Genomic DNA, 15,325 nt, shown 5'->3' with positions numbered 1-15,325 from the left:
ACTGCATCAGCAGTCTCCGAGCAGATGTGACTCATGAGGCCGAGTGAACGGATTGGGAGAGAAAAGTTAACAAGTTGCAGCCTTTCCTAACACGTCGACAACTTACAACCTGGAATGAAAGATTGAACCAGCAGCGTGTGTAACTTACTTATGTCTCTTCACATAAGCAGTGTGTTCATGGTAAATTCAGTCAAACCTCTGAAAAGGACGCTGGTTCATTTTTAGTCATGTTTTTTTAATTACATTTTAACGACCAATCACAGCGCAAAACTGTGATATCATTTTCAAAAAAGTGGCAAAATGGCCGCCCCCTGAGAACGGGTGGATTTAGAAAATCTCATGTTGTGATCCTACGACGGACTTTTCACACATGAGAAAACGTTTAATTTGGCTGTCTGTAACTCGGTCTAGGTTTAGCGGTTAGCATGTCTGCCTCACGGTTCAGAGTTTTGAAATTAAGACTCGAACCCATTTTCTCTGGACACTCTGGCTTCCTCCCACATTCCAAAAACATGCACGTTCGGTTCCATGAAACTAAATCAGTGGTTCTTAATTGAAGGGATACTTGACTCTTTTAACCATTTTCAAAAAAAAAGTTAATATTTTGATAACTTCATCATGTACAATTAATAGCAATTTTTTTCCACTTGCTGTCGACTGAAGATGACATTCCTTGTTCTGAGGAAGTAGGTAACGACCAATCATGGCTCAGTTTGCTGACCAAACCCAGAAAACGGGTGAGCCATGATTGGTCTTTAACTACTTCCTCAGCACAGGTGATGTCATCTTCAGTCAGCAGCTTTTTAAAGGTATTAATTGTTGATGAAAAATAGTTTATCACATTAATTATAGACAAAATATGATCTTTTTACTGCTGAAAATGGATCAATGAGTCAAGTATCCCTTTTAACCTGGGTTTGAGCAAACCCCAAGGCTTCGGTGAATTTAGTGCGCTTAGTAGTCGACTTTTGACTGTTGCGATGGTACATCGTGTGATTTTATTACATATTCATCAATATTATTGTAATCCTTCATACTAACTATGCTGAGCAAAAAGAAGAGTGAGAGAAAGAAGACAGAGGATGTATAACAATCCCTATGGTGTTCCACAAGGTTCAATTCTGGGGCCTCTGCTGTTTTCATTGTATCTGCTGCCCCTAGGTTCCATCTTAACAAAATGGTGGTTGTTTTAAAGCGCTCGATAAATAAAGGGTTGAGTTGAGTGGTGAACAGTTTAAGAACCGCTGCTTTGAATTGTCCATGGGTGTAAATGTGAGTGTGCCATGTGATTGGCTGGCAACCTCTTATCCAAAGTTAGCTGGGATAAACTCCAGCTCCCCTGGGAGCACAAGCCAAATAGAAGATGGATGCCAGCAGCTTATTTACTGCAGAATGTTTTTTAATAACCTTAGTAATAGATATCAGTGTTAGTGGTATCCTTTGTCAGATAATGATTTGTAAGTTTCAAATCTGGCCATCTGAGGTTTCACGTTATTTGTACTTGAAAATGAGAAATACGCAAGTGGTAAGGCAACATGATAATAATAAACTCTGGTTAAGGATCTAAACCCTAATCAAGAGTTTCCACGGTAATATAAATCATTGATTTGTGCGCCGGCTTCTTTGTTGATAAACACTCCAGAGCGTGTAATTTTGCTGATTGATTTTTGCTGAGAGCCGCTATTACCTGTTGACTTGACTATCAATGTGTCTAACAAGCCCAGCAAGGCATTGCAGTTACCTCGGCTAGCCTGGAAGAAAAAGTCTCTTCTCTTCTTAAAAGGAAATCTTCCTTGTGCGCTACCTGAGCGACTATTAGCACAAGTCAGAAGCTATCAATTCATTAAACATTCATTCTTTGCTCCTATTTGGCTGCACTTAATCTGCTTCACCTCGTCGCCGTGTCCGTCCGTCTCTGACACTTTGATGCACTCCCCTTAATCAGGATTCCGCAGGGACGGCGCTCTCGTCTCCTTCCTTCGCTCGGCAAATATTACATTCCCGTCTTTCTTCTACATTCCACCTCTGCTCTGCTGCAGAAATCAATGTGTCCAAAGCGGGACAGATAACCTTGTGTTTGAAGTACTGAGAGCAGGAGGGAGGAGGAGGGGGGGGGGTGCTTGTCGGTGATAGCGAAACCATTTAAGTCCATTCCTCTAACTTAATTCTCTGCCCCTCTGCAGGACACTTGAAGGTGCGGCACAGCGACAGCCTCGAGAAGCAATGACGTAATACTCTAATATTAAAACGACTCTGTGTGTGCGTGATGTTTTTTGAGCATACACACACACACACAAGCGCGTTTCCTTTTGTGGCCCTCACCTTGTATCCTTGGATGAGTCCATTCTGGGTCTCCAAGGGGGGCGTGTCCCAGCTCACTTCCAGGCTGGAGGGAGACACGGCCGACACCCGGATGGACTGGGGGGCCACTGATGGAGCTGTAAATGAAACAAAGTGAGATGTTACATTCAGGATTCTCAGTTTCATAATCTTAATGCCAGTTAAATACATAACCAAAATGTTCTATGCAGAGCCACTAGTCTAAACACGGTAATCCAAAATCCACCTGTTTGTATCATCTCAGGGGGCGGCCATTTTGTCACTTGGTGTTGACTGAAAATTACACAACAGTTGCTAACGACCACTCACGTCACATGATCAAAATTCAGAAAGAAAGGTGAGCCGTGATTGGCCGTTATTGAAGCTTTGAGCAACTGTGATGTCATTTTCAGTCGACAGCAAGTGGCAAAATGGCCGCGCCTGAGATTAATTTTGGGGTACAGACGCTCCCCTACTTACGAACATTCGAGTTGCGAACAACGGTACATACGAACATTTCTGCGCGTACAGTATGTCGAAAAATGTTTGGAAAGAAATGCTGTAAGTTAGATTTTGTATTGCGCGTAGTGCTTCTTTCCGCCGCTAATACCGACGATTGGCGCTGTGAGAGCTCATTGGAGGCTGAGCAACGTGGCGAGGAGGAGGAGGAAGAAAACGCCGGTCCCCATGAAGCAGGAAATAACTTTTGAAGCCGATTCCAGCGACGACGAAGAATCTCTCATGATATAAAATCCTCCTCTTCCTCCTCCTCCATCATCTCCTTAACAGGGATGTGATTTGACCAAAGTGAAATTATCGGAAAATTTAGCAGGGGGGGGGTTGGGGGGGGGGTTTGGGAGCATGACCAAATAATTATATCATGACCAAATGAAAAGTAACTCATATTAGAGCATACCACAAATGTCTTTGTTATAGCAGAAGATGTTATCTGTCGGAGTCATGTGCATACACAATGAACTACTAAAAAAAAAAAAAAATAAATAAATAAATAATTTTTTTTTTTTGGGGGGGGGATAAAAAAAGCGGAATTCCGCGAATTAGCGGAAAAATCACATCCCTGCCTTAAGCATCGAGTACATCTTCCAAAAGTAAGTTAAACTTCATTTTATTTATCTTATTACGTACATGTACATACTGTGTGTGTGTCTCTCGCTCTCTCTCTCTAACATACGTAGTACAGTACAGTACTGTACGTATTCTCTCCATTTTATTAAAAGTTTTTTTCAGTACAAACCAATGCAGGTTACTTGTACAAGCCTTAAACATACTTATATAAACCTTCAATATACTTATGTAGGCTTTAAACATAAATTATAATACAAAATATAGCACTGAAACAACTTACGAACAAATTGACCTAACGAACGATCGTCCGGAACGTAACTCGTTCGTAAGGTGGGGAGCGTCTGTATTCGGTTTTCTCTCGTTTTCCACTGGGGTTAGGTTCCAAAAAATACCCACAACAAATGAAATCCGCAAAGTGGTAGTAGCTTTATGTTTTACATTAATTAGAAATTATTTAAGGCTCTAAAAATTCTCTCTCTTCACTGTCGTCCTGTGATCGATTGACAACCCAGGTCAACGCTCCCTTTTATACCCAAGCAACAACATTGAATATTTTTCAGATAATTCCCACAATTCTTCCCATTTTCCGTTCTGCTTCCATGGTGAGCCCTTCCAATTAGAGCGTGCCTGGGGCTGGTGCCTTTTGACTTCACTGTGACCACACATGCACAAGCATTCTGCCCCCCGCTGTACGCTGCTTATCCTCCACTCATTTCTCAACATGCGATACGTTTGGCCATCTCAAGCCGACAAAATGCGTGACCTCTCCGGAATATGAATGCGAGCGCCAACAAAAATCTTGGCTCGTTTTGTTAGTGTGGCGAAAGGTAAATATTGGTGGAGGCTTCAGGAGGGCTGGCCTGGCCAACTGCTCTATTTGTCATTCAAATAGTGGCTCGCAGTCTCACGCTATGTAACACTCAAGGCTCAGCTGCAGCTGCCTGCGTTGCCAAACAGGCCATAGCTCCACCATTTCATCAGAAAGAACATTCTGGACTTTTATTTATTTATTGGGAGATGTCAATAACAAAAGTAGCAGATCACTCTTAAATTCATAACACTGCTGGCACAGAAAACAGTAATCAAAACAATAGCAGCTGCTCCAACAAGTTGGGACGAAAAGTGGCAAGACCGCACAAAATATATGATCATATTAGATTTTATAATGACTGCTATTTACTGGAAGAGGGAATCGTGGAGTAAGTAATGACAATCTTACTGTGATATTTTCCGGTCATAATTAATAATCAGTACCTAAACTTTTTAAAGTACAAATGTGAGGACGCAGACAAACATTTCATTAACAACTACAGTGTTGGGGCATTGGTAGTGTAGTGGTTCACCTTGTTCAGGTGTTGGAATGTATTTCAACTTAAACTCAGAGGTACAGAATCTAAATTTAAATCTTAAAATTAATAATAATTAAAAAAAAAACAGGGTACACGGGTGGAAAAAAAGACAGGATGGGACATGATTAAAAAAACAAATATAGAATACAGATTATAAAATAAAAGATAAAGGAATATATGGTCAAAGTTTTTTATTTAAAAAAGTAAAATTTAATACTTAATAAAAAAACTATTGTAAAACGATGCAACAAAAAACACTGAAATCTAATGTATAAAACAATGTTTGTAGAGTCAAAAATGGAGTTTAAATAAATACAAATGTAAATTAATTAATAAAAAAAATAAAAAAAATAAAAATAAAATAAAAATAAAAAAATAAATAAAAATAAAATAAAATAAAAACCATGGCACAATACAATATGAAGCAGAAATATGTATGGCATAAAAAATATGTGGTCAAAGATGTTATTTAAAAAGTGAAACACTAGAAACATGTCATCAAATATGTAAGGCAAAATAAAACTGGAAAAAAAACAGGACATAACATCAGTGTCACAAAAGTTTTTTTTTTTTTTAGCTTAAGTGTTTTTTGTTGTTGCCATTTTGTAATTTGTATCATATAGCAAAAAAGTATGAACATATGGATTGTTACACGTTTTAAGGGCTTTAATTAAGTTTACTTCTAACATTCACGCTCTTTTTTCCACCCTCAACATTGGAGTATTTAAAAACGCTATTCGAACAACAAGCGTTCAACACTTCATGATGCAACATTTGCCAGTTTAAATCTTGAACACATAAATTCTATTTCCATTCGTAATTCATTGGTTCTTAATGCCACAAATGGAATGGAAGGACAAACTCTTGGGACGCCTTCAATAGCAGCCTCCACTATTCATCCATGTGCATTACAGTGTTGATGGAGAACCTGTTGAACACTACTTGAATCTATTATGTAGTGAATGCACTCAAACTTTAAATGGACTTTGAGAGCCAAAAAGCTCCAGTTTCCATGAAGGATCAAGATTCTTCGAAGTTTAATGCTGATGAATTTTAAATAAAGTTTAGAAGGAGAGTGCCGTGGCGAGGATGGTACGGAAATGATGCAACACAAGCAATAGTCTGAGCATTCGGACCAAACGTTGCAGCAAAATTGAAAGCCAACAAAGCCCGTAGCGGGCCGAGGCTAACGAAGCGCTTTCATCAACGAAAGCCGCCGCCTCACAAAGCGTCACAAAACAGGATTTGTGGCAAGGGATGCCGACAGTCTCTCAACTTACCTGCCTCTCCGACGGACACCTCCACGGGTTCCGAGGGAGGACTCTCGCCCACGATGTTGTAGCTGCTCATGACTATTTGGTAGCGCTTGAATTTCTTCAGTTCTGAAAAAGCAACAACAAATGGACGAGAATTCAGTGACGAGAGTAAAGTTGGATTTCTTACAATAAAGAGGGAAAAAAATGAAGCCAATGTGACTTACGTGTCAACTCAAACTCTGTCAGTGAGGAGCTGCTGACTGTTTTGAAGGTGCTCTTGGCTTTGGAGGAGAAAGAGAAAAGAAAAAGGGAACACTGATAAATGGATTCTGCAATTCATTTAACATTTATCGACCCCCCAAAAAAAAGACTGCGATGAGGAGGGAGACATTTGATAGCCTTTAAGTAAAAAAAAAGAAAAGAAGGATTATCTACTTTCTACTTGACTTACTCTCTTCTTTAAAAGGGGAAGTCAATCCCCACAAAATCTTTTGACAATAATATGTTCTATGCAGCTCCACTAGTCTAAATATGTTTCTGTTTAATGTTGTGTTAGTGGAATATGAATGAGTTAAGCATCAAAAATCCAGCCATTTTTATCCATCTCAGGAGCGGCCATTTTGACACTTGCTGTCGACTGAAGGTGACATCAATGTTGATCATGTCTCAAATAACAACCAATCACAGCTCAGCTTCAGAAAACAGGTGAGCTGTGATTGGTCGTTGCCTGATCCCTGAGCAACTATGATGTCATCTTCAGTCAACACCAAGTGGCAAAATGGCCGCCCCCTGATATGGATAAAAATGGCTTCATAACTCATATTCCACAAATGTAATATTAATATTAATCAAAATGTCATGTGCAGACTAGTGAGGTCACATTTAAAGTATTATTGTCAAGAAATGTCTAAGGTTGACTTCCACTTTAATCCAGTCAACTGAGCAGCTACATTATCAAGAGTATTTGTTGCTTTAATTGATCCATTTTACTTAAAATCTTTTCATCAAAATATATTTATTTAATATTCATTTATCTAAATTTTCGCAATTCAACATCAGACAAGCATCAAGCATCTACTGGCCAAAAAGAAATGCTTATTATTACATGTATGTAAAAACATGCTTACATGACATTGTGGTAAGTATGGTTATGAATTAAAATGTTGTGTTATGTTGCATGTTTAACTCATTCACTGCCATTGACGGCTATAGACGTTAAAAATTCATTTGAACTATTTTTATGGGTTTAACATTTTTTCCATTTTTGTTAACAAGAGTATGAAAATCTAGAATTTTTAGAATATAATTTTTTTGTACATTTAGAAAAGATAGAAAATTTGTGATTAATCGTGAGTTAACTAGTGAAGTCATGCGATTAATTACGTTTAAAAATTGTAATCGCCCGACGCCCCTTATTTTTAATAATCTTTTCTTAAAAAAAAAAGATGATTAAAAATAGAAAAATAAATACATGTTTAAAAAAAAGAAGAAAATAAATTATTTAATTATTAAAAATTAGGGGCATCAGGCGATTAAAATTGGTAATCGTTATTAATTGCATGACTTCACTAGTTAACTCACGAATAATCACAAATTTTATATATTTTCTAAATGTACAAAAAAATTATATTCTAAAAATTCTAGATTTTCATACTCTTGTTAACAAAAATGGAAAAAATGTTAAACCCATAAAAATAGTTCAAATGAATTTTTGACGTCTATAGCCGTCAATGGCAGTGAATGAGTTAATAGGCCTAAAAAAAAAAAACACAATAAGAGCATGACACAATGAAATTGCAAGGCCCTCATGAACTGAATGTTTATTATTATCATTATTATTATATTTAATGAAGATGTTGTGTGTGTTGTCCTACTTGTAATGTGGGCGTCTGCGGTGCTTTTGCTTCCCTGGACCATATCAGCAGAGAACGAGGAGTTGGCCGGCAGCTCTCGGTAATACAGCCGGTACCCCGTCAGCACCCCATTGATGTGCTGGTCGCTGGGCCGCTGGGGAAAAACATGCAAAAGAAATCAGTCATTTATTTCCTAAGCAGCCAATTCTGGGCCTTCATCTTCCGGGAGTGCTGACTGACGGGAAAAAGTCAAGCTGACAAAGACAACTTTGAAAGGGCGCAGAGCTCGAGTGGGCAGTAAAAGATGATGAAACCGCTGGCGACTTTGTTTTCACAGCCAGGAGGAGAAGAAGACACTATATGGAGTCTGTGTTTCAACAGCCAGGACTGCCCGTGTGCCCTCCCCCCGCCGGCGGATCCATCCCTTCAATCGTCACTTCAGTCTGACGTTTCCTCACTTTGATGAATAATGTATTCAACACAAACACGCATTTTGCGGGGCTTTTATCACCCCCGGTGAATTATTAACACGTACTGCACTTGGAATGTGTCGACATGTCAGGGGAGCAGATAATGGTCAGTTACGGTAATGGACGGTTATCATAAAAGGCGGTCAGATAATGTCTTAGTGGAGCAGCGAGGCCACATTTGTAAGCCCTCTTTCAAACACGCCTGCCCTACTACACGGAATAATAGCATGTTTGTGGTCATGGCGGTTATGTTTAGGGTGAAGGCCTTGCATACTGCATTCCACATGTTTGCTCTATGCAAGCTCTCTTCTTGGAACAAACAACTCCAAATATCGATGCCCACAGTTTTTTATTACAGTAATAAAGAAAATATTGCCACAGCATTTACCTTCCACTGGACCAGGACGGAGGTAGTTGTTGAGGGTTTGACTGTGAGGATCTCAGGAGGATCATCGGGTGCTGGACACAAACAGTCATCTTAGCATCGCAGTTGTGCTCTTGTTTTGTTCGTTTTAAGAAAACATAGTGGAAGGCGGAGTTATTTATGAAGGGATACTTGAGCCATTTTCAGCAGTAAAAAGATCGTATTTTGTCCAGAATTGATTTAATAACTTTATCATGTACAATTAATACCTTTAAAAACTATTTTCCTAATTGCTGTCGACTGAAGATGACGTCACCTGTGCTGAGGAAGGAAGATCAGGGCTCACCTGTTTCCTGGGTTTGGTCAGCAAACGGAGCCATGATCGGTCATTACCTGTTTCCTCATCTTCAGTTGACAGCAAGTGAAAAACTTTGTTTTTAAAGGCATTCATTGTACAAGAAAATGATGAAGTTATCAAATTAATTCTGGCACAAATATTAACTTTTTACTGCTGAAAAGTATCCCTTGAGTTAGCCCTTTAAAAAACAACTGTTGAGATTACCAGACAAGACATTTACTGTATTTGTATGAAATGTATTTTGATAGTACCGTAATATTACATTTTAATTTTAAAGTTTGTCATTTATTGCTACTACTATATAATTTGCAATTACAACTGTTTCAAAATAAGAAAAACAGTTATTCATATCCTAGTTGAATTTATAGAATAGAATGGAGGTAAAAACTATGGAATTGTCATTTATTGGTGCATTTGCAATAAAACTGGTGTGCAACTCTATCTTTGGGTTTCAAGACAAAAAAAAAGTTATGTTTTAAAAATAAAAAAACTAGAGAATACTTGTTTTTCTGTGCAAATTGTTACAAGGCATTGCTATTTGTTTAATGGAAATGATGCAAGAGTAAAAAGAAGAGGTTGAACTTTGTTGTCACTTTTTAACAATCATTAATATCCCTTATTGATCAAATCAAAGGAAAAGACAATCCTTGACATGAAAGTTGTCACTATTTGTGAAAATACTGTCTCCTTTCTATCTTTTATTTTTTATTTTTTATGGTTAGCTTGGCTGAGAGTAGTCCAAGAAATTCTGCTCATCTGCCGTTGCCCAGCCTCTCACCGTCCTGTAAGGTTGTGAGCGCATCCGTCTCCTTGCTGAGGACGCTGCTTCCTACGTCGTTGGTGGCCAACATTCGCAGCTTGTATGAGGTGAAGGGCTTCAACCTGCACAAGCGCACACAGACACACGCGGGGGCATATTGCTTTATAATTCCCATCCACATTCTGCACCCAATCGTACCATTGAAGACAAATAGGTGAATTTTTTTTTCAAGGTTGTGGTGCGACGAAGAATTACACTGGTTGTGAATAGCGTGAACGGGTCTGGAATAATAACAGCGGCCATTCTTAACTGCTGTATGACCACAATATCTTATCTGCATTTCCTCCTCGGTGCAAGGTGATTGCATTAATAGGCAAAGAGTAATACTAATAACATTACTCACTTTGAGAAACACTTAGAGTGCACACAATGAGCATGCACTCATAACACAAACCAACATATTGCGATATTACTGTAGTGCTTTTTTTTAATGCTAATGCTCTCCTGTGTACTTGCTGCTTAAAATGTACAGGAGGTTTAAAAAAAAAAGCTTGCCTCATAAAAAAAAAAATGCTAACGCACGCACACACACACATACACATACTCACCCACATACAAAATTAAAAAAAATAAAAATAAAATAAATAATAATAAAAAAAAAAAGAGAGCAATGATGATGACATGTCAAATCGGTAAAATTACCGAATGAACAATACTGAGCTCTCCAAGGAAAAAGAATAAAAAATAAAACAAAACAAAAAATAATAAAATGCTAACTATGAGCTATGTGACTTGTCCGTACCTGTCAATGGTCCAGACGGTCAGATTATGCGGGATGTCCGCTGTATTTGTGATCCAATCGCCATCCGGCAGCTCTTTGATTTGCACGGTCAAGTACCTCACGGGGGAGGAGCCTGAGCTGCCAGTCACCCAATGAAGCCGGAGCCGACGCGCTTCCACGCCATCCTGAGGAACTGCCAACTTCCTGGGCGGCTGGGGACGCTCTGCACATTCAAAGAAGGAAGTAGACAAGGAAACATGAGAAAGAAATTCAGACGATCCATTTTCTGTGTTATGTTGATCAGATATGCATGATATGTATATATATATATATTTATTTATTTACATTTGTGTTTATTCTTTATATTTAATTTTTGAATTATATTTTAATATCCATTTTTATTTTCACTTTATTTATTTTCTTATTTTGCCATTTTTGGTCCTCAATGGTAAATAATGGTCAATAAGGCTGCATTCATTTTTGAAAACACTTTACATAACTGAAATTGATCCCCAAACTTAACTCATTCACTGCCATTGACGGCTATAGACGTCTAAAACTCATTTTAACTATTTCTATTAGTTTAATATTTTTCCCACTTTTGTTAACAAGAGTATGAAAACCTCGATTTTTTTTTATTGTATTAGAACAGATATAAAATTTGTGATGAATTGTGAGTTAACTAGTGAAGTCATGCGATTAATTACGATTCAAAATGGCAATCGCCTGACGCCCCTAATTTTTAATAATCTTAAAAATATATATATATATTAAAAATTGGAAAAAAATAATTAATTATTTGTTTTTATTTTCTTTTTTTAAAAAAAGAAAATATGTCAGGTGATAATTTTTTTATCGTAATTAATCGCATGACTTTACTAGTTAACTCACAATTAATCAAAAATGTTATATCTGTTCTAAATGTACTGCAATTTTTTTTTCTAGGTTTTCATACTCTTGTTAACAAAAGTGGAAACATTTTTTAAACTAATAGAAATTGTTAAAATGAATTAATGACGTCTATAGCCGTCAATGGCAGTGAATGAGTTAAAGTTTTAACTTTGAGAGCCTGACTTAAAGATTGACATGTTGAGATACTGACATGTCATCATTGTGTTGCTACTGTGTAGTTTTTTTTTGTTTCCAGGACCACATTGTGCTCCCCTTTATTGCCCCGCCCCCCTTTCCTCTTTCCTCATGCTTCCTTTATTTTTCCCATCTAAGAAACTCGGGGCGCTAATTAGCGAACCGCCATGCTTCTCGTTTTGTCTCCCTCTGTAGGTCAATGTTATTCTTCATGTTTCTGGGACGGGTTGTGACTGTAAAGACACATTCCTTGTATGTTTTTACATCCGGGGTACGGATATACTTTACACTTTTCTGCCGCTACTCATTGTAGTTTCTTATGAAAGTCTGACAGCATTTTACCACATCTTGAAGTATGGGATGATACACGCACCTCAATTCATTGTAAGGATGAAGTATGTTGAGTGATAACTTTAACTGGAGGCTGTATCAAGAAAGTCACATAACAAGACACTGCGTTCATCCGTTTATAAATGGCCGACATATCGAAATTCTGCAATGATTCATACTCCCGTGAAGTACAAGGCGTGCGTATGCACTTTCATCACTTGCGCACCACTGTGACGTTCAACCGATGAAATGAAACAAGACATAACAGCTGGTGCATCAAAGATGAGGAACCGCAATCGCATTAGTCTGCGTCTCGACTATTTCATTAGAAAGGTGGCGTTTGAACGCTCGCATCAGAAGCGGCGAGTGCTTTAAATGACTGCATGTCTGTGGAGATGCATAAAATACATTGGAGAAAAAAAAAAATCAAGGCACAGCTTAAGGGAGCGTGGCTGTCTAATTTCAGGGCTATGGGGATATTGACTAGGTGTGGTAATAAAAACGTTATTGATTCACCCCGAGGTATAATTAATCTGCACACGCATGCACAGAGACAAGCATGGTCGCACGCACACGCAGGCTTGCTATTCTCCATTCATCCTTATCGCAAGTAATTAAGACAAATCGGATTGCTTTCCTCCTTTCCTCTTATCCCCTTTTCTCATCAGTCCCTTTCAAAAGACTTGACAACAGTACAACCCTCTTAAGTTGAATGCTCCCGAGATGGCGGCGTTTGAAATTCGGACAAAAATACGCCGCAAAAGAAGATTGCCGGATTTTTTGTTTTGATTCGTCTTTGGCTTTTTTTTTTTAATTATGCATTATGCTTCAATAAAGACCAACTTCAACAAGAGGTGTAAAGAGACCACAAAACTTACACGGACTCATACTAGTATGCGTCTGATTGTCCAAATTTCGGGATAATGGAGTTTATGTGAGAAATGTGGATTCCATAGAGATCCATTTGGAAATATGTCACACTTTCAATGTGAAATTGACCTGCAGCGGATACGGAAGCTATACTGAACACCAGTGGCGTGTGTGTGGCTTCTTTTTTTTCGCATCTCAGAAAAACGGGGCACTGCTTGGTGACCCGTCAGTCCTCTCGCTTCCTGTCCTCCCTCTGTCAGGTGTCTTTTTGAGTTTCTTGGACGGACTGAAACTGTAAAATATATTTTGTTGCCCTGGACTTGTGATAAGTGCAATGACAACAACATTTCATTTCGATTTTACCATTACAACATATCTAGCAGCCTACTTTGAAGGAGCATGAGCATTTGCATCCTGTATGTATTTAATAAATATAATAAAAGTAATTTAATCCGAGTACCGTCCTCATGATCGAATGCATATTTGGAGCCGCTCCATAGTAGAGGAAGAAATTGCGTGGGAATGCTGAAAGCTGAACGCTAAGATTTGAATGCTTATGAAGTAAATTGAGAGATAAATTATGAAATTATGACCTTCTGGTTACTGGACAATGCACGTTACCAACTGTGCCACCGAGCAGTATCAGACACCTGGTAATGATGATAAGTTATATGTATGGAAGTGGGCGTGGGAAGGGATACTTTAGAAAAAGTTCAATGTCTGTCCCATTAAAAAAAATTAAAAAAAATATATATATATATACTGTATATATATATATATATATATTTTTTAAAATAAAAAAAATAGAGAGCAATGATGATGACATGTCAAATCGCTAAAATTAATACTGAGCTCTCCGAAAAAAAAAAAAAAAATTGGAAAAAGTTATTTAATGTTAAATTATGCGAGTCTCTTCTTTTATTGTAGATTCATTCTATTTCTATTCGTTCCTTTAGCAAAACTGTGTGTAAATTGGTTTATAGGTTAGATATGTTTGTGTGATAAGATCATATTGTGATATTTGTAAGAACAAGGGCTGCCGTTTATGAGCATTAATTGGACTGTTTTAGCAAGCTCGAAAAAGGACACGAAAGCCTTGGAAGTGTTCGATGACAAGAGCAATAAAGAGTGTCAGAAGGTATCCGAACGCCGTCGGCATACAACACAGGCATTTGCTCTTAAAATGTTTGTTGCCAATTGTTTTTTAACCTCGCTGCTGCAGACGTCAACATCTCTGGTGGGAAAGGGAGTCATATTTTATTGCACCAACTGACAGACACGCACACACACTCGCACACACACACACATTCACGCGTACAATCAAAGAGCCAATTTCGTTTTCGGGGGATTAATTTGGCCTATTTGCCATCATCTGAAGGAATTCTCGATGAGGCTATTCTAAATGGGTTGTCATGCCAGTGAAGTGGAACAGCAAAGCTATGAATGGTGGTCCTGAGAAAAGCCGATATGTTGGTGTGTGCATATGTGTGCAAGATGTGAGTGCACGAGAGAGGCTGATCGGGCTGGATATGTGACATCATCATGTTGCGTGTTAAGATAATCAACATAATAGACTGTAATATCGTTTCAATTAGGCTTTACCCGATTAGGATTTTGGAGTCGATCACTGATCACAGTTAAGAAAAAAAAAAAAGGTAACTGATCCTGATCAATAATCCTATCAGAAGATGGACTAATATATCTATTTAAACAACTTGTTTATTTACTGTACAGTCAAACCCCGCTATTCGCTACAAGGTCCGGCCCACAAATGGCCACAATTTGCATATAACAGACGCCCATTGTAATGCATTAGGGAAAAAAACGATAACGATTAAAGCCTAAATATTCTCCCCAAAATGCTGATAATTATTCAATATGTAGAAAATGTGGTGAAAAAAAACCTTGAGCTTCCCCCCACCCAAAAATAAATTCATAAATAAGTAAATAAATAAATAAAATATTGGAAAATATATATATTTTTAAATCTGATTGTATATGCTGTGAAACTTTGGGGGTATTAACAATGGCAGCACAGGTCAATCCGATCAATCATGTCATTGATCTATCGGCAAATTATGACACAACAACTGATCACGATTTTGCGTGAAAAGTAATTCAAAAGCCTATGTTGACATTTACAGAACTATTTCAAACCAAATTCAAACAAAAGCTAACTGAGCATGCAGCTAGCTGATTAACAGCTAGCATTTAGCAACACTGTGAGGCAGACATGCTAATTGCTACTTCACCGTGCCAACCCTTATATAAATATATATATTTTTTTAAATTGAGGTCTGAAATTACATTACTTGATTGCGTAGTCGAGTTTATTCCATTTGTGCGATCCACAATGCCGTTTTATGATGGGACATCATTTGTGTTGGTTTTTGTGTAGCTTTGCCATTTTGGGCTAGCTAATGGTTACAGAGATGAGAATTGT

General features: G+C 38.0%; 1 protein-coding gene across 3 annotated transcripts in view; it reads right to left on the bottom strand.

The window, feature by feature from the left end:
• Nucleotides 1–15,325, bottom strand: part of sdk1b (sidekick cell adhesion molecule 1b) — a 278,501-nt gene that overhangs the window by 10,553 nt on the left and 252,623 nt on the right. For all 3 annotated transcript variants that reach the window (XM_077570575.1, XM_077570574.1, XM_077570576.1), the window contains 7 exons: nucleotides 10,618–10,819; nucleotides 9,834–9,937; nucleotides 8,722–8,792; nucleotides 7,885–8,017; nucleotides 6,235–6,291; nucleotides 6,035–6,136; nucleotides 2,323–2,438 (listed from right to left, as the gene is read on the bottom strand). In XM_077570575.1, the coding sequence (XP_077426701.1) occupies nucleotides 2,323–2,438; nucleotides 6,035–6,136; nucleotides 6,235–6,291; nucleotides 7,885–8,017; nucleotides 8,722–8,792; nucleotides 9,834–9,937; nucleotides 10,618–10,819 (785 nt within the window). The remainder of the gene's footprint in view (nucleotides 1–2,322; nucleotides 2,439–6,034; nucleotides 6,137–6,234; nucleotides 6,292–7,884; nucleotides 8,018–8,721; nucleotides 8,793–9,833; nucleotides 9,938–10,617; nucleotides 10,820–15,325) is intronic.

Source organism: Vanacampus margaritifer, chromosome 7 (assembly GCF_051991255.1).
Source record: "Vanacampus margaritifer isolate UIUO_Vmar chromosome 7, RoL_Vmar_1.0, whole genome shotgun sequence".
In the NCBI taxonomy this organism is placed as follows: Eukaryota; Metazoa; Chordata; class Actinopteri; order Syngnathiformes; family Syngnathidae; genus Vanacampus; species Vanacampus margaritifer.
This window is presented reverse-complemented; position numbering and strand designations above follow the sequence as displayed.